Source organism: Pholcus phalangioides, unplaced genomic scaffold (genome assembly GCF_987345545.1).
Source record: "Pholcus phalangioides strain wild (caught in Gottingen) unplaced genomic scaffold, Ppha-v1.0 ptg000009l_1, whole genome shotgun sequence".
NCBI classification, from domain to species: Eukaryota; Metazoa; Arthropoda; class Arachnida; order Araneae; family Pholcidae; genus Pholcus; species Pholcus phalangioides.
In genome coordinates this window covers 11,308,069-11,333,035 of record NW_028301602.1, presented here as the reverse complement: position 1 = coordinate 11,333,035, position 24,967 = coordinate 11,308,069, and the positions used below count along the sequence as shown (strand labels likewise).

Below are 24,967 nucleotides of genomic sequence, written 5' to 3'. Positions count from 1 at the left end.
GTCAGGGAATGGATTTTCATTATCGGAGAATCCTATTCTTTTATGTTGATACATTTAAATGAAACAGCAATAAGAAGAAAAGACCCTTAGATTGTAAGGAATTAAGTATCTGATGTTTTTTGACGAACAGTCGTTTCTGAAAAGTCTCCTCATCGCAACACTTTATCAATGATCTTTCTCTAATAAAGTTTTAAGTAAAAACATTGATAAAAACATAAATTAATAACTTTTTATGTGGTATTTACGTAAAGCAGTTTCTTTTCTTATATATTCTAGAATGAACTGACGTATGAAGCAGTGCAGAGCATGAAGTATTTGGATAACGTCATATTGGAAACCCTGAGAATATTTCCACCGGCAATATTGTGAGTTTATACGGAACTTCAGCACGATAAAAAATAGCGCAATTTCCGGTAAATGAGCCACTGAAGTGTACAAGCTGCATCTGGAAAAATGACCGAAGGAAAAACAAATCTTGTAGAAATATGATGCAGCCTTTTACACCCAATAGCTTCGTATAAGCCACGTGTAAAAATAATATAGTAGAAATAAAACTTAATTTTGTACGTTAAACTGACCATTCAAGATTTCTTTGAGAACTTTATAATGTCACTGATTGGGCATTGGAGATTGTCCTACAGTGAGGAAATATTTTTAACCGTAACGAAAAAATACATGCAAAAATTTTGTTGAAAATTTATTACAATCCATCGAAAAAAAAAGTTACAGAATTTTATTTAAAAAAAATTAAATATTCCGGGTTTGAAATATTCCTCACGAAAAAAAACTTTTTAAAACTGCATAAAGCCGTGGCTTTACAACGAAAAATCACAGTAGATTAATTCAAAATTACTTTGAATTTTGTACTAATTATTTCAATTACCAACTCCTCCTCTATTATGTAATTCAGAACAGAAAGGCAAGCGGAGAAAGATTATGAGCTCGGGAGAACTGGGATAAAAATTCCTAAAGGTATGATAATCTCAGTTCCGATTTTCCCGATTCATCATGATCCAGAATTCTATAAAGATCCAGAAAAGTTTGACCCAAACAGGTGAGGATGTTTTTTTTTAAATTTTTATATACAAAAATACTGTATATGATCACGAAGAGTTGTTAGTTAATAAGGATAAAAATATTTTTGTAAAAAATAGCATATTGTAATGCGTCATAGTCTGTATAGATGGCGCACCTTCCTCATGCTGCTTCTTATGCTTATAGTTCTTTTCGTAGTGCATCACATCATAGTACCAATGTCATATTGATTTCTGGCTTTTGTATTCCTATGCACATTTAGATTCACTCAACAAGAGAAAAACCAGAGGAATCCGTATTCATTTATACCGTTTGGCGCTGGACCAAGGAATTGCGTTGGTATGAGATTCGCCCTGATCGAGATCAAGTTTTGTATTGCCGCATTGCTGAGCCAGTTTCGATTGAAGAGGTGTCAGGAAACCAAGGTACACTACAACAGTGGTTTCCAATCGGGAGCACACATGCCCCCTCCCCCACACAAGCGGTCCTGGGATTATCTAAAGCTCCGTTTACATGTGCAATGTTGCGGTAGCATTGGAAGTTCTAGCACCCGCTTGACAACTTTTTTCCCCCGCAGGGAAAGAAATGGGGAGCAGGAATTGCCCCTTCTCTTTGTTGCGGCTACTTGGGGAGTAGAGAACCTGCTTTTCTATAATTCTCTGAGCAGGGAATGGAACCAGCCGACCCAAGTGTCCTTTTGCAACATTTGAAAAGTGAGGTTGAAGTGCCGGTCCATGTTAACGGTTTTTGTGAAAATCCTTGAAGCCCATTTTAAACCCGCTATTTCTATTTCCCATGCAAACCGGGCTCATGGTAAAGGGTCATTCAAGTATTACGTCAGCATCGGGGGGGGGGGAGATTTCGGATTTGCTGACTTTTGATGACAAGGGGGGTAGGGGGGTTTGAAGGTTGCTTACGTCATCAACCACCCCTTTTCCCCTTTTTGAAGATATGAAATATTCTAAGCTGCTGACGAAATTTTGCTGACGGGGGGGGGGGGGTCGAAAATGGCTCCTAACTGTACGGGGAAAACCAAGTGTAAAGGGAGCCATGACAGGTGATTGGGGGCCACATAGAGCTTTGAAGGGAAAAAATACATATACGTGAAATGAAGCTTTTAAATGAAGTATGGGGGGGGGGAGTGTGTAACTACTGAGGGAATCCAGCAGAAGTGTCCATAGTACGAATTTCATCTTAACGCATAGGTTAACCGTGTGGGGGGGGGGGGGGTTGAACTCATGTCCATAGGGGTACATCATGGGCGGAGATACGGGGGGGGCGTGGGGGCATTGCACCCCCAGCGTCAATGGTGGAGTCGACTGATCTAATGTATATATGTATACATGAATTGACATCATCATCATCATCGTGCCCCCCCCCCCCCCAGACTTCCAAGTCTATCTCCACCTATGGGGTACATGATGAAATTTGGTGCAATGATTTTCGGGAGTAAAGATGTAAACATGTAAGCTGCCATTTACATCTTAGTACGGAGTCTCCACAACTGATTCTTGCCCATGATGTTGAGATCAGAGCTATATACTAAGGGCTGTTTCATCCCTTTGATGTCACACTTGCCACTTTAGCTCAGTAGGCATGGTCTCGGAGCTAATACATGACGTCACTTCTTAAATACCTATTTTTTTACCAGTCGATATCAGCACTCGCAACGTGTTGAATTGACATGGCTTTTTTTAAACATTTAAATTGCTCATTTTGCTGCTTCAAATCAGTGACCTCTCGTTCATGTTATTTTTATGATCTTTTTATAATCTATAAGCTAAAAAATGGATTAAATCCAATAAATTGTTGAAAAGTTATAATGTCTTTTCATGTTAACATTCAAAATAATAATAATAATCATAATAATAATTATAATTATTTCCAAAATTTTATAGTAGAATTTTATTTGCATTTGCCTCCCATGTTTTTATGTTGCAGTTGTATTGATAATAACAAGGCTTCTAAAAGCCTTGGACACCTAATTCAAATGAAAACAAAAAGATAATCAAAAATTGTATATTAAAAAGGTCAAAACATAATTGAAATAATGTCTCGAGTTGGCTTTCAATCAATGCAATAAAAATTAACTAAAGTACGTGACTCAACTTAAATGGATCCAAGAAAAATATTCTCAGTGAAATTTACTTCTAAGCAAATACAACATTTCTTATTTCAAATGTTTAAATGGTTGAACAAAGCAAGTCAATAAATAAACAGATTCTAATGACGAATGTTGTTAACCTAAGAAAACCTGAAAAATGACCATAAAAATGGCCCAAAACTCGAGAAAATGCCTCAAAAACTGAAAGAAAAATTTCCCAAAAATGACAAGAAAATGCTGTTAAAATAACAAAACAAATTTCTTTAGAAACTGAACCAGTGATTATATGAACTGGAGGTCAAAGGGAAAAAAATTCCTATACCAGTATGCATTGAAAATCCCATTCATTCTCAACATTAGATTTTATCAAAAATTGCCCATGAAATTTTTCGAATAAGCGATTCATAATTTATGAGTGGGTTAGGAAATCTACAAGAACAAATATAAATTTCTGAAAGACAAGATAAACTTCATCATCAAGACAGCATCGGCAAATGTTCTTGGGGATATTTGAAATTCGGACGGAGGAGGGGACTGAGCTACTCACAGTGTTAATTTCGCTAAATTTCAAAACTAGACGTTCCCGTAAAGATATCAAAAAATTTTCTGCAGCAATAAGTCCGCTTTTTTTTACATTAGTTTTTAAAATTTCATGATAGCAAATTGGCTTACTATACTTTTTGCACACTGCCTTTTTTCGATAGCATCAATAAGCTCCATACTTTGCTGCAAGAACGGAAGGATGGGAACCAGAATGCTGAAGATTAATCTTATGTATGTCATCAGTTCTTCCATATTCCCAAGGCAAAACAAAGCTTGCGAAATCTTATTGCATGCGGCATTCTTACGGATGAAAATAATTTGATAATAACACAAATTTGCAGATTTCAAAATTCCCCCATGTAGTACATGCAAGTACTGCACCAGCTGCCTTTTGTATAATGAAAATTCATATCTCTCAGCATCCCATATAGCATTAGAATTTCTTGAATTCGCTTTCAGTTATTGTTTGGTTGAGTATGTTCAGCTCTAGGAATTTTTACTGAGTACTAAATTTATCTGGAATTGATTCTAAACTTTGTTTGCCATCTGTAAAGGAAGATACAAGTTAAGTGATGGAAGTATTGCATTTTTGTTTTGCTTAAAATTCTTTTAGCATACTTTTTATTTTTAAAACAATTTAAAAAGTGAAAAAATAGCCTAAAAATGCCCTAAAAGTAAAAAAAAAAAAGAGCAAAAAAATGCAAATGTCATCAATGTCCGAGCCTTGCTAATAACAGTAATCGAAAAGATAATTTTGAAAAGAATTCAGTAAAATTGGCAGTACAGCGATTGCAAACTATTGTAATTAACGGGATAGCAAAGCACTCGGTTCTCTGTTTGAGTAATGACGCGAAGCACGTATAGCCCTAGTTGAGATGGCCCTACATGGAACCAGGAGAAGAGAGGGAGGGGGAAGCTCTCGCTATCTAGCTCAAGGATCCGGAGACCGACCTCATTTGGCCAATGTGCGAAAAAAAATTAAGAAACTGTACTACAAGGGTTTACTGGGATATTTATACTATTCAATTTGATCCAGATTGTAGCTTGTAAACGTTAATATCACATGCTTCTAACTAAATATCTGTTTTTTTCTCTTTCGTCCATGTTTGTTATTTAGGTACCACTAGAGTTCCTGAAAGGACAGGTACAAGGTATTCTTCAGCCAAAAAGTAACCTGCTTGCTATTGAACGGCGGAAAGATTGTGGTCAAATGAGAAATTTGTGATTTTTCGAGTGCGTGTTTGGCAGGAGTACAAATGTACCAACGAACGATATTTGTTTATTATTAGTGCTATTATGCTACTAGAAACTGTGCTAGAATGTGCCAATTTTTTGTGTGATATTTTTTTGTAATAGTTTTTAATTTAGAATTTTATTTGTATAATAGTTATTTTTATCTTCAAAGCAACAAACTCACTATTATATACGGGCTAGAGTGTATAATCGTAATTCATCAACTAATAATTCATAATTACATACTGCATTCAATATTTTTCACGAATTCCTGTGTTTAATAAAATATATACCTTGTGCACATTACTTCTTTTTTATCACGAGCTGCCACATTCCCTCTCTCTCTCTCTCACCACTCGTACTTTTATTTTTTATCCCCTCATCTTTTTGTGCAGTTAAAAATTACACAATAGAAGAAACTGTAGTAAAACGGCGCGTTTCGAAACGGCCGCTCCGCAAACGTTAAAACGGCGTTCCTGTTGAAATTTATCGGGATAAAAAGAACACCATACATGCAAATGTAACCTGGAGGAAGAAGGAACAGTATACAATCACAGTGAATAAAAGGCGCGGACGCTAGCCCTGTGAATTTATTCTAGCGTGCAACCGTTCTAACAGTTGTAACGTACGGGATAACGGCGCACTTTAGTAATACTGAAAAAGCAGACATGCGTAAATGAAATGCATGTCTGCTTTTTCAGTATTACTAAAGTGCGTCATTATCCCATACGTTACAACTGTTAGAACGGTTGCACGCTGGAAAAACTTCACAGAGCTGGCATCCGCGCCTTTGATTCACTGTGTCGCAGATTTGCTTACGGTTTCTTCGTCTTTCCCAGGTTACATTTGCATGCATGGTGATCTTTTTCTCCCGATAAATTTCAACAGGAATGCCGTTTTAACGTTTGCCGAGCGGAAGTTTCGAAACACGCTTGCGCCTTTGCGTTTCATGTTAGAACGTGCATTCTTTGATGACAATTGTTTGTATTGGTGCGTACTACCACCTCTTAATACAAATACAAATACAACGCCACAACAGGCAAAATGCCCAACGAGGTGGCTGAGAAAAAGATTCCCATAAAAATATGGATGTCATATATTTCCAAAAAAAAAAAAAATTATAGCAACCCAATTAAAAATGCAATTAACAAAAATTATAATCAATATATACACATGATAAAATACTATACAACGCCCATAAAGAATATTTACGGTTGTCTTATTCTAAGAATGGACAGAGCTTCTCGATTTACCCCAACATGTTTATCGTATTTCTCTTTTAAACGCGTCAATTGTGTTACAATTCACTACCTCCGGGGGTAAGCTATTCCATTTATTGACAACCCTATTAGAGAAAAATTCCCTGCGACACCATAACCTCGCATTGTCCCTTACCAATCGATACTGGTATCCCCTTGTAAAAGCAGTCGATTGGTGGTGTACTAAAAGTTCATGGTCCATACTATCTACCCCATTGAAAATTTTGAACACTTCGACCATATCTCCTCGACACCTGCGTTCATCCAATGTAAACGTATTCAAAAAATGAAGTCTCTCTTCATAACTCAAGCCCCGTGTGCCAATAAGGACACGCGTAGCTCTTCTCTGCACCCCTTCAACCAAGTCTATGTCCCTCTGTAGGTATGGTCTGCACAACCTTACAGCATACTCCAGTCAAGGACGAACTAAGCCTCAAGAAAGCGGAAGAATGACTTTAGGAGAACGCGAAGAGACCTTTTTGAGAATGAGACCAAGCATTCTATTCGCATTTTTGACCACCGCTGAACAATGTTAAGAAAACCTAAGTCGCTCGTCAATGAGAATTCTCAAATTGGTGACCCTAGTATTGCATCCGGGATAGTGACACCATTCAACTTGTAAGAGAACCGTGGGTTGTTCTGTTTTCCACATCTTTTCTGAATCACATTGTATACAGGTATTGATTGATCTTTACCTCTCTCAGAATGCCTCTCTGCATATCAGGCTTGTCATTTCAACTTTTTCCGAGGGGAGGGGGGCAAAAAACATATACTTAATGTATATTCCAATTCTAGTGTATTTTTGTAAAGCCGGGGTTCCCCCGCTCCCTTCCGAAATGACCTGCCTGCTGCACATCTCTCTCTCTCTCTCGATACCATACGTTCAAAATATGTAACAACCTATTCTCCATGGTCCAGAGTCGTTGAGGTGACGGTGCTCGGCCAACAAGCTGATGTTTGAAAGGCTGCATATGAATGTGATAAGTCTATAACGTGATGTAAACGCAAACTACGGTCGGGGTAAACGGCAGGTTAATGAAATTTCCTTAGAGGCTGTCAATAAGATTTGCTCAATGGTTCCCAACATTTTAATTATTGTCGTGAAATAATTTAATAGTTTCAAAGTCAGATATTTGGAAAATTTGTAAATGTTTAAAAACAGTAGTTGAGGATCTCTGGAGCGAATGATCTACTGACATGACCTCGTGAAATTTCTGTGAGGTACATAATCATCTTGTTATCGTCGTAGTTCTTTCTACATTGTGTGATAATCCTGTACTTATCATTCGAGCGAAAAAAATGGAAAAAGGGCGGTGTCTCACTCTTGCGCAACATCCAGAATAGTGAAAAACGTAGCAGTTGAGTAAAACAGAAGTTGATTCTCGAAACTTTATTCGGTGAATTTTAATTCATTCTTCGGAACAGAATTTACTCAGAAAAAATGGACATCCTCATGATATTGGCGTATGGATCACTCGTGTTTCTAGTATTGAAGTACCTGTTCAGGTAATGGCGCTTTCATGCGTTTATATAACTGTAATATATGAATATATATATATTACCCCGTATATATAGTATTTATATTCAAAGAATGAATTAGCAAACATTTTAGAAAAATCCATAATAAAAGTTAACATAGCGTCTTTTCGGATATTCTTATTTCTTTTACATTAGAGGTCCTTGGGAAGATTCCAGTGAGTACGGGAAAACAATTAACTCAATATTTCCATTCAGTAAAACCCTTGTTTTGCGGACACTCGTGGGACAACAAAAAACTGTCCGTAAAAGAGGGGGGGGGGTGACTGTATCAGAGGGGGTTTCTGTTTAAAATGTATTGTATAGTATCAACAATAACTTAAACGGTTCTTTATTTGCAAATAAATAAAATTCTGTCAATATGAGATGCGTTTGAAATACATAGCTATTGAAATACATAGCTATGACATAGATACTCAATTAAAGTTATAAAAGAAATGTTATACAAAGTTTTTACATACTACTGAATTAACATCTTTTGGAAAAACTGATCAAAACCGATGTTTTGTGCTCCTTCAAAATGTATCTCAAACTGCGAGACTAAATCCAATGATTTTCCGTCATTGTATTTGCAGGAAAATTTATTTAATTTCAATGCATTGGATTAATTTGTAAGAGCATGAACTCCAATTTCTCGTTTTTCACTGTATTTGAGATTAGAGACATCAATTTTTTTCTCTTGGTGATAGAGATCGACGATCACTAGAGCTGGCCATATACACCGTGGGAAAATATACGATTACAACCAGCAACACGTGATTTCAGCTTGTAAACGGACATCAGAGTTTAAAAAACATTTACGACCTCCGAGCCAAAATTTCATTCAAAAGTTGATCAAATATTCGAACTTTTGCTACTATCTTCGTGAGCATATTTCGAAGCAAAATTGAAATTATTGGTGTCCGCGCAGGGGTTTTAGGCAAAAGGTACGAATGATGAAAATATTGTCCGTGACCGTTTATATCTGAGGGTGATTGTTGAACCGGGGTTTGAAATACATTATTTAAATAGACTTTTCGTTGGGAAATTTTTATTTGGCCGTAAAACAGCGGTGACCGCCGTTAGAGAGGGTTTTGCTGTATAACATACTGAGAAATATTCTGACCTCCCCCCCCCCCCCCTCCGGGTTTTAACCAATTGCTACAAGCTGTCTGCAGAACACAAAAAATAAAAACCCTTATATATATTTTTTATGTCACCACACATTCGACACCACTTATTGACACATCAAAACATTTTGCAATTGCTCTCAACAGTAATTAAAGTTCAACTTTCCAAAAGTTGTATAAAAGAGTACCAGCAGCTGATAAAGCGTATTGTTAATCTGTCTATTAAAATATGGACTAATCTTGATTCTAGTGATAATCGCTTGTTGCCCTAGCTTGCTTGTAGGTATATAACAGGGTGCCGATTCCAATAGATGCCTTGTATGTTTGAGATTCCGCAAGGAATATTAACGTGGATATCGGCGGGGTATTTCAGTACTTCAGCTAACTGTCGATCGTAAGAGATGTTTTTTCGCTACTACTGATGTTTGCCAGTGACATTGAATTTAAGCGATGTGGGAATTTGTAATGCTGTTTGAGAAATATGCTGCGATGTAAAATGCGTTAACTTACAGGTACTTGATGAAACCTTTCGAATATTGGAAAGACCGTGGAGTACCATCAGTGCCTGCGATTCCCTTGATTGGATCTTTGTCCGAAAATTTCACACAGGTTAGTTGGCTTCATTATCTTGCATGTAAATTTCTACTCAAAATATGGAGTATGTAATTAGCCATTCAGAACTCACCAGCGAACTTTCTGAATGAGGTATTTTTAAATAACTATCTAGTTTGTTGAATCATGATTTAATTTTCTTCTTCTGGACCGATGAAAATTTTATTAGTAGTGATTCTGTTCATAAACAATTTCAGGAGATGTATCTAGTACATCAAAAAAGGTATAAAAAGTATGGAAGAATTCATGGGTAAGTGAGATTTCATATTATACGAAAATCCTTGACTTGAATTATACCTTAATTTTTTTGTTATATATTGTTACGAACTATCGACGATAGATGGCGCGATTCGTTCGATGGCTCTCAGAAATATCGAAATCGGTTGATACCGGTTTCGGTTTGGCGGAAATGACTGTGATTGGTGGAGAACTGGCAGGGCGTGTAGAGAAAAATCTAGAAAGTCCCGCCCCTCCAAACAGTGATTCAACGCCCCTCCAGGCAGCCCGTATGGTGGCGCTGCCGACTAGGAAACTGTAAACTAGAATCTCGTGGAATGTTCTTTTTCTCGAAGTTTCTCCGTGGTTATAAATACCGTGGCGCTCACAAGATAGCAGGCTCAGAAAAGGCTAGACAGGCACAAGGAGATTCAGTCAGTTGTGTTTAAACTTTGCGAGAAAGTTGTTAGCACTCTGATTAGCCTGTAAATACGTGTAAATTGCTGTTCTGTAAATAAATCTGTGTTTGTCCGTCGAACCGCTTCTTGTTTGGCAATCCCGAAGTCTTGTGGAAAATTATCCACAACAATATTCCTAATATTTAATATGTTAAAGATTCTTAACCGTTTAAACGCCGAACTATCAACGGGATTTCTTTCGTTCTGGGATTCGATGTCCTTCTACATGTCTATTGATAGATAAAATTTGAAATTTCAAGAATTTTTTTTTTGCTTTGTTTTCTACGATGAATGGAACATTGGCGCATGGGGAGAGGTAAAAGCGGAAACTAATGTTACTTGTAAGATACACACACAGTCAACGCGCGATTTTACGAACCTCCAATTAACGAACACGCTCTTTTTTTACGAACTGGTCCTCTGCTAATTGGGTTTTTGAGGACAGGGTGTCCGTATTTTCATGTTTTAATAACTATACAACCCCTTTCAACAGCAATGACGTATCTGAGTTCTACGCATTGTTTGGATGCTTTTCCTCATTGGAAGTATGCCTTTAGTACTCTGGAATTATGGAATCACTCCGTACAATCATGCATGAATAACACTACTCGTATATATGTGTAGGCACGAACTATACGGAACGTAATTCATAATTAAGCTAACACTGTAAGTTTTCTTTTTATGTATTCACACATTGATTTACTAAAGAGTTTGAAAGAAGCTAAATAAAAATTTAATTTAAATGTTTTTCATGGAAAACAATTTATAAGGATTTTTTATTTCAGATTTTATGAATCGAACAGACCAGTGTTATCAGTTGGAGATCCCGATCTGCTGAAGGACATCTTTCTCAAAGACTTCCAGTTTTTCGTAAATAGAAGAGTACGTGAAACATCCATCATATTAAATTTTGAAGTGCGTGACGTATTCGTAATTAAAGTGACACTACCCAGAGCCATATTTGCAGCGTAATCTAATTTGATCATTTGATCATTTTTGCCGCAACACGGTCATTTTCTGCACACGAGGGCTAATTAGACCGGGACCTACAATTTATTGCCGATTCCGAACGGCTTGTTTTGTATACTCATCAAGAGGTTGGTGCGCTAACCCCTTGATGGGGGACTCCCTGCGGTAGCAGTTTTTTCTGCGGTCATGTTGCCGTTTCTGTTGTACCCCTGCGTCAGGAATGTTTTCTGACAAGGACGAACCGGGTATCGAACTCGCGACACCTCTGACAATCCTTTGGTACTTTATGCGAGTATCTTATCGACCTGGGTTACCGAGCCCCAGCGCGATCTAATAACCAGAATAACACCAAATGTATTCAAGGGAACGATGAGGACGTAGAAAAGGATTCCTTTAACCCTTTATATACGACCTTCTTCTGGAAAGTAGAATAAGAAGAAAATTATAATAGATTAAAACAAAAGTATAAATGTAATGATAATAATAAATAGTTATCACACACGTAAATTATTTGATAGGTAACTTTAGTTTAAATTAAAGACAAAAAGACATCGTTTTTGAAACAATTAGTCAATTCAAAACAAATTATCTAACCTGGTACTTTGAAGTAACGTCAGGATATAAAGGGTTAAAATAATGGTTCCCCAAATTTTGTTCCCACGCGGCTCTCTTTCTTAATTTATGGTTTATCTACGACTCCTCAATAATTTGGTACGCATTTTCACTTATAAAATAACGACTTTAAAGCATAAATAGGCACAAAAATCAATATCTCCACCTCACCGCAACGCCTCTGACAAAGGTTGGCTCACTCTCGTTGGACCCGCGACGCACACATTGAGAAACACTGCTTTAAAAGAAAAGAATAGGCCAGTGTTGGATACTGCCGCAGTTATTTTCGTGAAAACGGCTCCCGTATTAAGTAGATTGAAATTGAATTTTTCGCACTATAAAATGGTGAGATGGTGATCTTACATTTTGGTCAGATACGTCAGCAATGTAAAAAATAAAAATTGTAATGCTCACCCATACTTGATTCAGGCTGTCGCATGCCCTGATTTGTCCAAGTTTGCTTGCGTTGCCTGCAGGGTGATGCCTCCTTGCCGCAAATTACTGACGAACCGTTGATCCAAGAGTCATACTTCCAATTAAAAAATTGTCCAAATAACATGTAGAATTCAGATGCGAAACCAGTGTTTCGAAACTCTCAGACCGCTCTTCGGACCTATATTAATCAAAAACCAACGTTCTATGCATCATAATGTATGAGAGACTCGCCAAATTTATGCGCCAACACAAGAATCCGATTGGCCTGGGTAAAATACTACACAGGCATATTTGGGAATGAATTAGCCGATAAACTTGCGATGGAGGCCACAAAACTTCGGGTGCGTCCATCGGGCGCGTAGAGAGGATGTGGTTTGCAGGAGTGGCAGACCAATTGTAATACATGTGCAGCAAAGGATGCCTACAAGATTCAGCAACGAGTTCATTGGCGTTTGAACGTATGGCCTAGAGAGGAAACAATCGCTATCAATGAGCATGGCCCTTTTCCGGTGTATCTTTTGCGTTTTAAACGCAGAACAGGGTATGCATCAGTGGTTCAAATGGTTCGCTATGGCACTACAATCACCACGTGTTCCCAGACGAGAGACTTCCACTTTGGAAAACCGCCGCAGTCCAGAATGCTGGCTTGGAAGATAAGAAATCTAGACAGCCCTCTGAACTTTCAACGTTTACAGAAGTTGATTCAATTCCTGGACAGTAACGTACATCGACTCCATAATAAGACGAGCTGTGGGATCAAGTGGACGACATTCGCGCTCGGAGGACCCGTCTTATGAGCCAACAAGAGAGGTAGCACCGTTACCTGTTAAAAAGTATAATTTACGCCTAAGAAGACAAGTGTCAACTGTTCCATCCTTTTCCGGCGGGTGTGAATGAAATGGAGATGCCAGCCACATGGGCGTCAATTTATATCTTATTCCAGCTTGATTGCTTATACTGAAAGTCAATGACATTGGTATATTCTAGATTGGATAAATTCAATTTCAGATTCTATCATATACAATACAAGATTATTCTTCGATTATCTACATAAGGACAATGTTACGATTACGGACTGATTACCTGTGGATGATGTTATGATCGCAATTTTTATTCCAGATTCTTTATTGTACGAGTATATATGAAATATCGTTGTTTATTATTTTCACATAAATTAATAAATTTCCGGATACACTCATCCCCCGGGAAATCTTCGATATCTTTCTGAGATGGGAAGCCTACCGTAGGCACGAATTTGCATTTTTAATTCTTCACTGCGCTTTTAAGCGAATTCTTAGGTACGTAGACAACAACAGCGTCACATTTTCTTCTATCGGTGACGTTCGGAACAAGTTTTTTTAGCGGAATCCTCTTCCCAATGTCGTCATTAGCTCTCAAACTAAGTTTGATGTTATTTCCATTGTGATATAGACCTAAAAATGGCTCTGAGTATACTCTCTGGTCTCACTTTAATCACAAACACCCTGTATATGCCTCGTAAAGATGTCATGTCACTGTTAACTTACAGTCTAGAAAATACTTAGCTTGATAAAAACTATTTCCAGACATTTACGGCAGTTGATTCAGTGATGAACAATATGATACCGAACTTGACAGACGAAGAATGGAAAAGAGTGAGGACTATCGTTACACCGGGTTTTTCATCTGGGAAAATAAAGAAGGTGAGATAAAGTAGATATATAATATTAGTGCCTAGTTAATTTCTTCCAAATATTTCGCCATCGATTTTCAAAAGGCAGGTCCTGCGTCTGTATAAGGTAAGAAAGAAAAGTATTAACTGAAAAAGTATAAGAATTTTTAATGAGGTTTTAAAGTATTATTTTTCATCATATTGATCATCTGCGAGAATTGTTTTGAAAAATTCTGATTTCTACTTTTTTTTTTAATCGTCATTTATCATCTGGTATTATAGTTTTTCCCACCATTGCATACATCCACGTACACTTGCACTGATATTATGAAAACACTATTGGATAAATTTTCATCAACTAGGCAGGCGAAAGCATAAAAATAATTATACTCATACTTTTATTTATTTAAAGATGTCGTTACTGATATTGGAGGCAGCAGATGTCACCCTGAAAAACTTTGAAAAATATAGCGAGCAGAAGAAAGCCGTTGATTTTAAGAAGTAAATATTCACACTTATGCTACCTTTATGGTACAAAATAAGTACAATTCTGTTAGGTTTATGATTATATTTTTCAATTTTTTTTCTGTGTGTGTGGTGTAGGATATTTGGAGCTTTCACGATGGACGTCATCGCGCGATCAGCGTTCGGTACAATAGTTGATTCTCACAACGATCCCGAAAACGTATTCGTCCGTCATGCGAAGAAGGCCTTCATGGACGAAGTAAATTTCAACATAGCTTTGTTTCGTAAGTAATTGATATTCTGCTTGATTCTTCATTTATGAGGTATTTTTTATAATTGAGCTTATTATTAAGTATATTTAAGTATATTGTGCGGCTTTTCTCATGCTCTTCAAATTATTGAGCAATGGAAAATCTTTTCGTTCACTTCTAGTGATCGTCCCTAAAATCCACAGACTCCTTAAGAGAAGTATTTTCCCTAAAGAATCCACGAATTTCTTCCGTGATGTTACGTTAAAAATTATCAAACAACGAAGAGCTACCGGCCAGGTGAAAAAATAAAGCATTTATAGAGTAGTATTACATATTCAATACCAGTAATTGTTTTCTGAAAAATTTTCCCCAAAGTCTGTAAAAAGTTTTGGTTAAAAGAAAAGTGTAACATACTTGTTTTTTATTTTTTCAATTATGCTCCGTCAGAAACAAAATGATTTCTTGCAACTTTTGATGGATGAAGCAGATGAAGTCCAAAACCAGAAAAAAAACTCATCGACCGCCAATGAAGAGACTCAGGAGGACGACAGCGAGAAGTCAATCAACGATCTTGGACACGATCGAGAAAACAAAAACGTGTTCCAATTCACAAAGAAATATAAAGGTAAATACAGTACCTATTTCTCAATAAATTAGAACATTCCAAAAACACATGAACGCAATTCACGTAGTGCTAAAATTGGAACTTCGAAGAGCGAATGCGAGCCGATTTCCCATTTGAAAAAAATCTCTCCACAGAGAGAGGCGCAGCTTCAATATATATACTGCTACTACTACTACTTAACCGTACATACACATCGTACACATTCCTCTACGGAATTTCTAACGAACTGGTTCATGAATATGCGTGTACGTGTTGCGAACCTAACGTGAAGTTTGTTTCATGTGTTATCCTTGTTATGTGTAGTGTGTGTGCTACCATCTGCCACAAAACTTTTCTAACTATGAGTGAAGTGTAATGATTGAATAATTGTACCGTTGTGTAGGCGGCCTGTTGCTCTCTGTGGCGAGTCTTTTTAAAGGGGAGATCGGCTCGCATTTACACCTTGAAGAAGTACAGAAAGCTACAACACACAGTAGAATCACGTTATAACGGACTAACAGTGGTTGTAGGTTGTCAGTTATGATGAAATGTTTGTAACAAATAATTCTTATAGGGGTGTAAGGCTGAAGGTTGTATCAAGATAAAGTAGTTAGCTGTGAAAAGTATTTATTATATACATCAAATAAAAAAAATAGCCTCCAACATAGGTTGAACTGGAAAACATTGCAGTATATATCTCGGTAAATCGCGAATGTGTATCCCTACTACAATACATGCTACAAAATATTTTAGGAAAATGTCTGTTGCTCTTTGTTTAAGAAAAAAAAGAAACAAATACATATCAAGAAATGAAACTCTGTATCGCTTCCAAATACAGCCCTTGTATTTAATTTCAACAGGACTGTCCCAAGATGAACTGTTGGCACAATGCATATTATTCTTTCTGGCGGGTTATGAGACTACAGCTTCGGCGCTTTCATTTGCTTCTTATCAACTCGCCCTCAATCCTGAATGTCAAGAAACCCTCATAAAAGAAATTGACGAGACACTCATTAAAAACCAGGTACATTTCGCTACTTTCTTTGCAATGGCATAACGTGAAACGATTATGTGGTTCAACTGACAAATATTCATGACTGACATTCGCAAGTGATCATAAATGCATGTTTCAATAATTTTGATTGTCTATTTGAATATGTCTGTTGAAACCTCAAACATCAGAATTTGTTTAATGCACAAATATTTATTTTCTCTCATTAGACAAATAATTACTAGCTTGGAACATAAACCAACGATGGAGACAATGAAAACATTTATACAGGGTGATGCCCTATATCCCTTTGCCAAAATTTATTACTACTACTACTAAACTATACGTGCACTATGTATGTCACTCAAATACACTCATGTCCATAAATTGAGGATAATGCCAGCTCCGGCAAATAAAGGTTCAGAAACAAAACAAACGTTACTTATTCATAAAGCCCATTTATTAAACAAAAGATAAAGAACAAAAACGATGGTGTATGTATGATACCATTCATAAAAACTACGATTTTTGCTCCCTGGAGCAATTATAAAAAATATCTCCTTTACAAAAACTTACTATTACATGGTTGGTATGATGGTTAATACATTGTATGTCTCCCATGCGATGAAATACAGTCCGTACAACGCCTAGGCATGCCGAGTATCAAATTATCGATCTGATCTTGGGGAAGATCACTCCACTCAGCAAGCAATGCTCTCCGAAGTTCCGGTACACATGTAGGAGGTGGTTGACGGGCTGCAACTCGTCGGCCAAGCATGTCCCACACATGCTCTATCGGATTCAAGTCAGGTGAGAATGCTGGCCATTCCATACGGATTATATCCTCAGATTCAAGGCATTCGTTTACGATGTTTGCTCGGTGAGGAAGGGCGTTGTCATCCATAAACACAAATTCTGCGCCCATGGCACCCCTAAACAAACGTACATGCTGTTCCAGAATGATGTCTCGATAAATTTGGGCTTCCGTGGTTCCAGTTTGAACATGCAGATCTGTTCTGGAACCCAGTATAATTCCACCCCAAACGAGCAATGCTGCACCACCGTAACGGTGTCGTTCAATGATGTTGTCTTGGTGGTAACGGGTACCTGGCGTTCTCCATATGAAAGTCCGACGTGAATCAGACTGCAAGCTAAACCTGGACTCGTCGGAAAACATCACACAAGCCGACTGTGACGATATCCACATTGCATGTTCTCTACTCCAGGCTAATCGCTGCCGACAGCGAGTTGCCGTGAGCGGAACACATCTGACAGGCCGGCGAGCATATAGACCAATATCTCCCAAACGTCTGTACACGGTTTGCCTTGAAACTGTGGTACTCGTGGCTGCAGATAGCTGACGAGACAAGTCGGATGCTGTGCTCCGTCTGCTTCTTTTGGCAGTTACCGCCAAGTACCGGTCTTCATTCGTCGTTGTAACTCGGGGGCGACCTGTACTGTAACGTCTACTGACATTTCCGTTATCTTGGAATCGTTGCCAAAGCCTAGAGATGACACTTTGGGCAATTCCAAGTTCCTCGGATACTTCCATCTGAGTACGCCCACATTTCAGGCGGCCGATAATTCTACCACGTAAAAAATCATCTACATGCGTCCTCTGTGTCATAACTATTCGCTTATGGCACTGAGAGCCTTACAGAACTCTTGTGAACAATTTCACTTCTTTGAGACCATTCCTTATATAACCCCCCCCCCCTACACTCTCGTCATTGTGACGTACTATCGGCATCATCTGGTGGCTTCCTGAAATTTGCATATCATTCTTGCAGATGTGTGTGATAATTCTACAGGTGAAATTTTTACTTTAGATTTCGATTTCCGCGTGATTCTGAATTATCCTTAATTTATGGACATGAGTGTATGTTCCTCTGCGGAACTTTTAACGAATTGGTACATGTTGGAATGTGCGTGTCCATGTTTTGAACCTAATGTGAAGCTTGTTTCTGCGTAATGCTTGCTATAGTGCTGCCATGTGCCTCTTATTTTTCGAACTATGAGTGAAGTTTAATGATTGAAATACCAAAATTTACTGGAGAACTGTTGATCCTAGAGGAGCATACTTCCAATTAGAAAAAATATCCGAGTAAAACTCAGATACGTCATTCATATTGCAAGGGGTTTTACAGTTATTAAAACAAGAAATTAACTTTTTATTTGATCACCATGTCCTAAAAAAACCCAATTAGGAAGTAATTACCCTGTTACTCATGAGGTTAACAAAGAAAAAAAAATTATGTTTCTGACCGCAATATTCGCTGAAATATTTGAATTTTAAAAAAATCGCAAAAAAAAAGTTAAAAAAAGAATAGCATAATGAGCTTGTCCGTTAGTTTACGGCGCATTTTCAGTGATTTTTGAATCTTAATATCTCAACAAATATCTACTTAGATACGAGGAATGTTTTTTGGGGGGCTCAGGAGGAGATAGATCAACAACTTTATAACTATGTTCTCTTAGGACAGGGTGTCCGTATAAAAGTTATTTTTTATTTTAATAGCTATTCAGCCAATTGCAACATGAATGACTGAGGTTTACACGTTATTTGGATACGTTTTCCTAATTGAAAGTACGCATCTACGATCAAGGGATTTAAGGAATCTCCCTGTATATAAATATTGTACAAAAATCTCTTATGAGTTCTGCTTCCAAATATCTTTCCGATTTAATTGCAGAAACAATTCACATATCAGGAAGTTCAGAGTATGAAGTATCTGGACAACGTCGTATGGGAAACATTACGAATATTTCCACCGGCTACAGTGTAAGTTTCTGGCAATTCGTACCTGTCAAGCATTATCGGGGGGGGAAATAAAAATTGCGTACTTCAAACATGTTTCTTTTACTCATGCGCTCACTCCTCATTTAGGATAGAAAGGAGGGCGCAGGAAGACTACGATCTCGGTGAAACTGGCATAAAAATTCCGAAAGGTATGGTCATTTTGGTGCCTGTGTATTCCATTCATCATGATCCGGAATTTTACGAGAATCCGGAAAAATTCGACCCGAATCGGTGAGAATGATTTTCATACGCTATTCTAAGCTTTGTCTCATCACATCCAGGTGTCAGAAATTTAGTCATGTCGATAGGAACGCAGAAATATACATCAAGTACTAAGATTCGTTCTTTTGCATCTTTTGTCCACTTAGGTTCTCGCAAGAGGAGAAAGACAAGAGGAATCCTTACTCGTTTATACCGTTTGGTGCCGGTCCAAGAAATTGTGTTGGAATGAGATTCGCCCTGATTGAGATTAAGTTCGGCCTCGCGACATTCTTTAGCAAATTCCGAGTGAAGATATGTCCGGAAACCAAGGTATGCAACGAATCTTCAAATAAATACGAATAATTAATTAGTATTCGAAGAGTTGGCATCAGCATTCACTTTGGTGGGAGGTTTAGAAATCGTAAGACAGGGTGATCTGTAAGTGCTAATGTGGCCTTTATCACATCAACCGTCGGTCGTGAAGGTATAGTTTCAATTTAGAAAAAATTCTCAAAATATTACTGTAAGGTTCAGGAGAAAAGAGGTTGGAAAAAGGCCGAGGAGAAACAGGAGTCGTGAGAGAGAAAAACGAGAACGATTTGAGACATTCGGAAAGAGAGGGGGGGGGTGCGAAAGTTTGTACCGAAGGGACAGGACGGTTTCGTGGAGGTGTTGGATAATAAATTAAATAAAGTGTTGTTTTCTTCTTTTTGGGAGTCTAGAATCCAGTTATTTCGTCCTGGAATCGTAGTGGAGGTACGGCCGAGGACCTACGACCGATAAGAAGTCGGGAAAACTTTACTGGCGCAGTCGACAGGATAGGGTCGTGGCTTCAACGACTCAATATTGTGAGCTGAATTCGAAGAAGAGCGTCCTAGCGACTGTGGAACCACCCCGGTTCGTATAGAAGGATAGCAGCAGCGTCGAGCTCCCACGCTGTTTTTTTTTTTTCGTGAAGTCAACCCGACAACCGGTGCTGAGAGGGGTAATCCTGCCTAGGGAAGAGAAGCAAGTGTTGTGCGGCGGTATCGAGACGATAAATAAAGATGGTGTATTTGGCAAAAGGGAACAAGGAGGATCTGGAGACCATGGCCGCCAACTTAGGGGTAGCAGTCCGACCGGAGTTCAACTTATTTAGCGAAAGTTCAGGATGGAAGAGGACATAAGTCTGTACCTGGTGCTGTTTGAGCGGCAAGCTCGTCGCGTGGCCCTGGTACGGGAAGATTGGTTAGCTGAGCTCTTGGGACTTCTTCCCTACGAGATGAACCAGTTAATTGCCCGCGAACCGGAAGAGCAAGTACAGGACTATAACCAAGTTAAAGAATTATTATTGCGGAGATTCAAACTCACCCCAGAGAAGTTCCGACAGATGTTTTCTTCGTGCCACAAGAATCAACAGGGCACTTGGAGAGACTTCTACCACGAACTGTGTACCTATTTTAATGGGTGGACGGCGGCTTTGGGGGTCACGATGTTTGAGAAACTAAGAGATTTAATCATCACCGATCGAATGAAAAACGCGTCCCAGCAGATTTTAAAGAACACTATCTGGACGAATGGAATGATATGGTGTCACCAAGTGAGCTATCGGAGAAACTAGATAGATTCGATGATGTGAAGAGGACTCTGAAGACACCCTTTCCTAGTGACAGGACGAGAACCCCAAGACCGGTTCATCAAAATCCGAGATGGGAAGCCAGCGAAAACCAGAGGCTTCAGGGTGAGTCCTTCTTACCTAAAGCGACGATGGGTTCGAATACCAGAGAGAGGGCCGCAGTCACTTGTTATGCGTGTGGAGCAGAAGGCCATATAGCAAGGTTTTGTCCTGCAAGAGTCCAGCAGGAGCCATTGAGTCGGGCCCAGGCGAACTCTGTCCAGACAGAAGAGGGGGACACGATTGAAGAAACCACAGTCCTAACAGCACATATCACGGTGCCAGCAGCTGGTGTTTGTGCGGACATTGACACACCGCAGACCGTGAGTTTGAAATGTGGTCAGAAGACAATAAGAGGCGTAGTCGATTCCGGGACCCAGATCTCAGTCGTTAGATCGGATTTGGTTGAGATCGACGACAGTGAAGGCGAGGGGAGAATAAGGATCAAGTCCGCATTTGGCGAAAGTGAGATAGCCCCTCTGAAAATATGTATGATGAAGATCAGCGACGGCAAACACGGGTACGTGCCGATTACTTGCGCAGTGTCGTGTCGTTTGATAAATGAAATGTTAATATGTCCGACGGCATACGACGCACTCTTGGGAAATGTACTAAGTCCGATCAATGAGCCAAGCCGTAAGGACGGTGTGTGTACTTCATCTGCCGATTCCGGTGCCGATGGCAAACAGAAGGCCAACAACGGCAATAACAACAATTTTTGCATACCTAACGAAGAACTTGAAGAGAGGATCATATCCCAAGTCGAGAGCTACTTCACCGACTTCAACATCATGAAGAACAACTTTCTACTGAAACAAATCCAGAGAAACAGGGAGGGCTACATCAGCCTGAGGTTGGTATCATCTTTCAGGAAGGTCAAGATCCTGACTAAGGACTGGAGGGTCGTCCGGTACTGTCTCAGGAACTCGAACAAACTCGAAGTCAACGGAGGAGGCACTAAAGTGCGCCGGATTGTGCCCGTACCGGCTTTCGAGACCAGATGCGCTAAAATGATCCTGGTCTGCAATATGCCGTCCGAGGAAATGACACCAGAGTCAGTGTCGCAGTTTATATCAGAACACGGAGAAGTCGTCGACGTGGCAGTCGTCAATCGAGGATCTAAGATACCGGATATCTGTACGAGGCGCTGTCTCTACGTCAACAGGAACATGGTGAAGAAGACGTTCGCCGTCGTCAAGTGCAAGACCAATCAGGACGCGTCCGCATCCGATGGTCAATGCTGCCAACAGGAGGAGATCGGCACCGAACCGGTTCCCGGCTAGGCAGGAAACGTCCAAGCAATCGAACTGGCGATTGTTTTCGTGTCCATTTGCCAAAGGAATCAACAGAGCTACGAACCGGCAGTCGAAGACCGAGAAAACCAGAAGCCAACCGGCTAAATCTTCAATCGCCAACAACGGCGTGCCCAGGAATCAGGGCAGGGAAAGGTCATCCTTCTCTTATGCCGGTGGTGACCACCACCCCATGAACTCTTGGATGAACAACCGTTATTTGAAATTCAAGGGTGGTATGGCCGCCGTCGCCAAAGTAGCTGCTGCTGCACGATACAACGCTCGCCTACCGGATAGCGTCATGCGTTGGCCTGGGGGACCCGAAAGGGTGATATGCAAGGTGGTGCCGACGCTCTGTCACGGTAGCCGTGAGAAACCGAGTTACGCGCTCTTGAAGCATCATCGTCATTTAAAAATGATGGATGTGCTTTTCGATGATGGGACGTGTAAGGTTCAGGAGAAAAGAGGTTGGAAAAAGGCCGAGGAGAAACAGGAGTCACGAGAGAGAAAAACGAGAACGATTTGAGACATTCGAAAAGAGAGGGGGGTGCGAAAGTTTGCACCGAAGGGACAGGACGGTTTCGTGGAGGTGTTGGATAATAAATTAAATAAGGTGGTGTTTTCTTCTTTTTGGGAGTCTAGAATCCAGTTATTTCGTCCTGGAATCGTAGTGGAGGTACAGCCGAGGACCTACGACCGATAAGAAGTCGGGGGAAACTACTATTACGATCAAAAGCTATCCCGCACACCAATTTTGAGTAAATAAAATACAGTGTGTAATAAAATGAAAAATCCAGTTTTATACGGTCTCCTTTGTTCTCTAACAACCAATTAGGAACATGTTGCCTTGTCTTATCAGAGGTGAACAAAAAATTTTAAGTGAAATATTTGCTGAGTTATTCAAATTCAAAAATCGGACGGAAATTGGTAAAGGAAAGCGTGATGGAGGGGGAAAGGAGTGTTGTCCTTTTTTTTTTTAGTAGTTTTTGTTGTTCTTTCATAATCTTTCTCTGATTTTTGAATTCAAATGCCTCAGTGAATATTGCACTTATAAACATGGAATTTCTTCTGTTGGCAAGGCAACAACTTCCTAATTGGAAGTTAGAGAACAAGGGGGAATCGTATGAAAATTTAGATTTTTTATTTTGTTAACACTGTATTTTAACTCTTAAAACTGGTACAGAGCTGTTTTTGAACGCCGGTAATTGTTGAGCATTTTTTGAATTGGAATCATACCTTTAAAATGGATGTGATTGATAAGATAAAGGCCGTGATAGCACTTACAGGACACTCTGTATATCCAAAAAATGTCTATTTCCTAGTCTGGAACTGCCGATAGTTCAACGCTGAACTTTTCTTGATACAACGATGAATTCGTCTATAACGGCGTTTTTTAAGAGCTCTTGAAACCCTACTAAAATTATATTTTTTAATACGCTTAAAACGTTCTTCAATATGAAACTTCATAATCTTCATATTGCCATATCAGTCTTCATATTGTAATATCTCGCAGGCGTGGATCCGGGGGGGGGAATATAAATACAATTGTCCCTCCCAAGCTCAAATAATATTGGTAAATATTCATCTCTCGTAAAATACGGGACGATGTAACGAGTCTATACAAATGAATCGCCCCTTCCAATACACACCCCTATATCCGCGCCTGATATCTCGTGGTATAATGTTGCATTTTTTAGACAAAAATAGAAATTTCGGCAAATTTATGATTCGATCAGTATTTTCACAAACCCCAGATGAAAATAACGGTCTTTACGCTAGTTTGTGTGATTAAAAATCACTTTGTTACAATTGTAGTGCTGCCCACACGATGGCGCTGGCGAATCTTCCCAGCTTGTATAATTATTAGCATATTTTCTGCTGGTGGCATCACAACAGAAATCGGGAGTCAAAGGCGTCTGGCTCGGTTTGCTGATCTTGTCCTACTCACCGACGCGCGTGTCTGTGTCACACCATGCGCGTCGGTGAGTAGGACAACATCAACAAACCGAGCCAGACGCCTTCAGTGAGTAGGACAACATCAACAAACCGAGCCAGACGCCTTTGACTACCGATTTCTGTTGTGATGCCACCAGCAGAAAATAGACTAATAATTATACAAGCTGGGAAGATTCGCCAGCGCCATCGCGTGGGCAGCACTACACAATTTTTCAAGTATTGATTGATAAAGTTAAAATCTTTTTGTTGTATTTGGAAAGTCTGCAAAATGTGATATTTTAACGATGGAGTTTTTTCAACATTTTATGCATAGGTACCACTGGAGTTCAAGGTTCAAGCTCAAGGCCTCATGCAACCGAAGTGTGTCGTACTTCGTGTGGAGCGGAGGGAAGATTCTGTTATCTGAGACATTCGTGACTGCTGAATAATTAAGCCGGTCGTCCACTGGTAGCGACTACACGCGGCAAGCCACGCGAGCGGCAACAGCCGACGTTGAGTCCGACAACCAAAGGCGCGTATATTCCCAATGTAAGCGGAGTCATCGCGATTCCTCGCTCATATGCTGATGTCGCTCGCTCAAAAATGTTTCCAGTGGATGATGCTCTCTTACTTTTTGTGCAATGGGATCAATCTTATTAATAACTGCGGGCGATTGGTTTATCGCTTCAAGTCGCTGCCAGTGGACGACCGGCCTTGGACGTGCGAATAATAAATTAATCGGGTACAATGCTTCGTCGTTCATAATAAATTAATTTTTTTGATTATCCACCATAGTGTTGCTAGATTCATTTATGAGCGTTAAATTAATGCGAGGCGATTCTCTCTACAGACAGAACAAAATCAGGGATACAACATTAACAGATTCTTGCAGAATACTAACATGCAAAATAATCTGCAGCTTTTTTTCACACACACACACACGCGGGCACACACACGAGACCCATTTCAACTTGTATCAATTCGTTATAAGTTCTTCAGATG

The 24,967-nt window shown here is 39.3% G+C and overlaps 2 protein-coding genes across 2 annotated transcripts in view; both read left to right on the top strand.

The window, feature by feature from the left end:
• Window positions 1-24,743, top strand: part of LOC149081752 (uncharacterized) — a 35,249-nt gene extending 10,506 nt beyond the window's left edge. Inside the window, exons 11-28 of the mRNA XM_089235795.1 lie at window positions 277-365; window positions 911-1,054; window positions 1,298-1,460; window positions 4,800-4,904; window positions 7,583-7,680; window positions 9,332-9,428; window positions 9,629-9,681; window positions 10,891-10,987; window positions 13,687-13,803; window positions 14,185-14,273; window positions 14,376-14,521; window positions 14,670-14,785; window positions 14,936-15,113; window positions 15,953-16,116; window positions 18,777-18,865; window positions 18,971-19,114; window positions 19,252-19,414; window positions 24,300-24,743. Of these exons, the coding sequence (XP_089091921.1) occupies window positions 277-365; window positions 911-1,054; window positions 1,298-1,460; window positions 4,800-4,904; window positions 7,583-7,680; window positions 9,332-9,428; window positions 9,629-9,681; window positions 10,891-10,987; window positions 13,687-13,803; window positions 14,185-14,273; window positions 14,376-14,521; window positions 14,670-14,785; window positions 14,936-15,113; window positions 15,953-16,116; window positions 18,777-18,865; window positions 18,971-19,114; window positions 19,252-19,414; window positions 24,300-24,392 (2,145 nt within the window). The 3' untranslated portion in view covers window positions 24,393-24,743. The remainder of the gene's footprint in view (window positions 1-276; window positions 366-910; window positions 1,055-1,297; window positions 1,461-4,799; window positions 4,905-7,582; window positions 7,681-9,331; window positions 9,429-9,628; window positions 9,682-10,890; window positions 10,988-13,686; window positions 13,804-14,184; window positions 14,274-14,375; window positions 14,522-14,669; window positions 14,786-14,935; window positions 15,114-15,952; window positions 16,117-18,776; window positions 18,866-18,970; window positions 19,115-19,251; window positions 19,415-24,299) is intronic.
• Window positions 20,651-22,377, top strand: LOC149081753 (uncharacterized). Its single transcript, XM_089236942.1, has one exon. The coding sequence runs from the start codon at window positions 20,651-20,653 to the stop codon at window positions 22,019-22,021; it is 1,371 nt and encodes a 456-aa protein (XP_089093068.1). The 3' UTR covers window positions 22,022-22,377.
• Window positions 24,744-24,967: the final 224 nt, after the last annotated feature.

Coding starts and splice junctions, on each gene's coding strand:
- LOC149081753 (XM_089236942.1), top strand. CDS start 20,651: ATGGTGTCACCAAGTGAGCTATCGGAGAAACTAGATAGATTCGATGAT.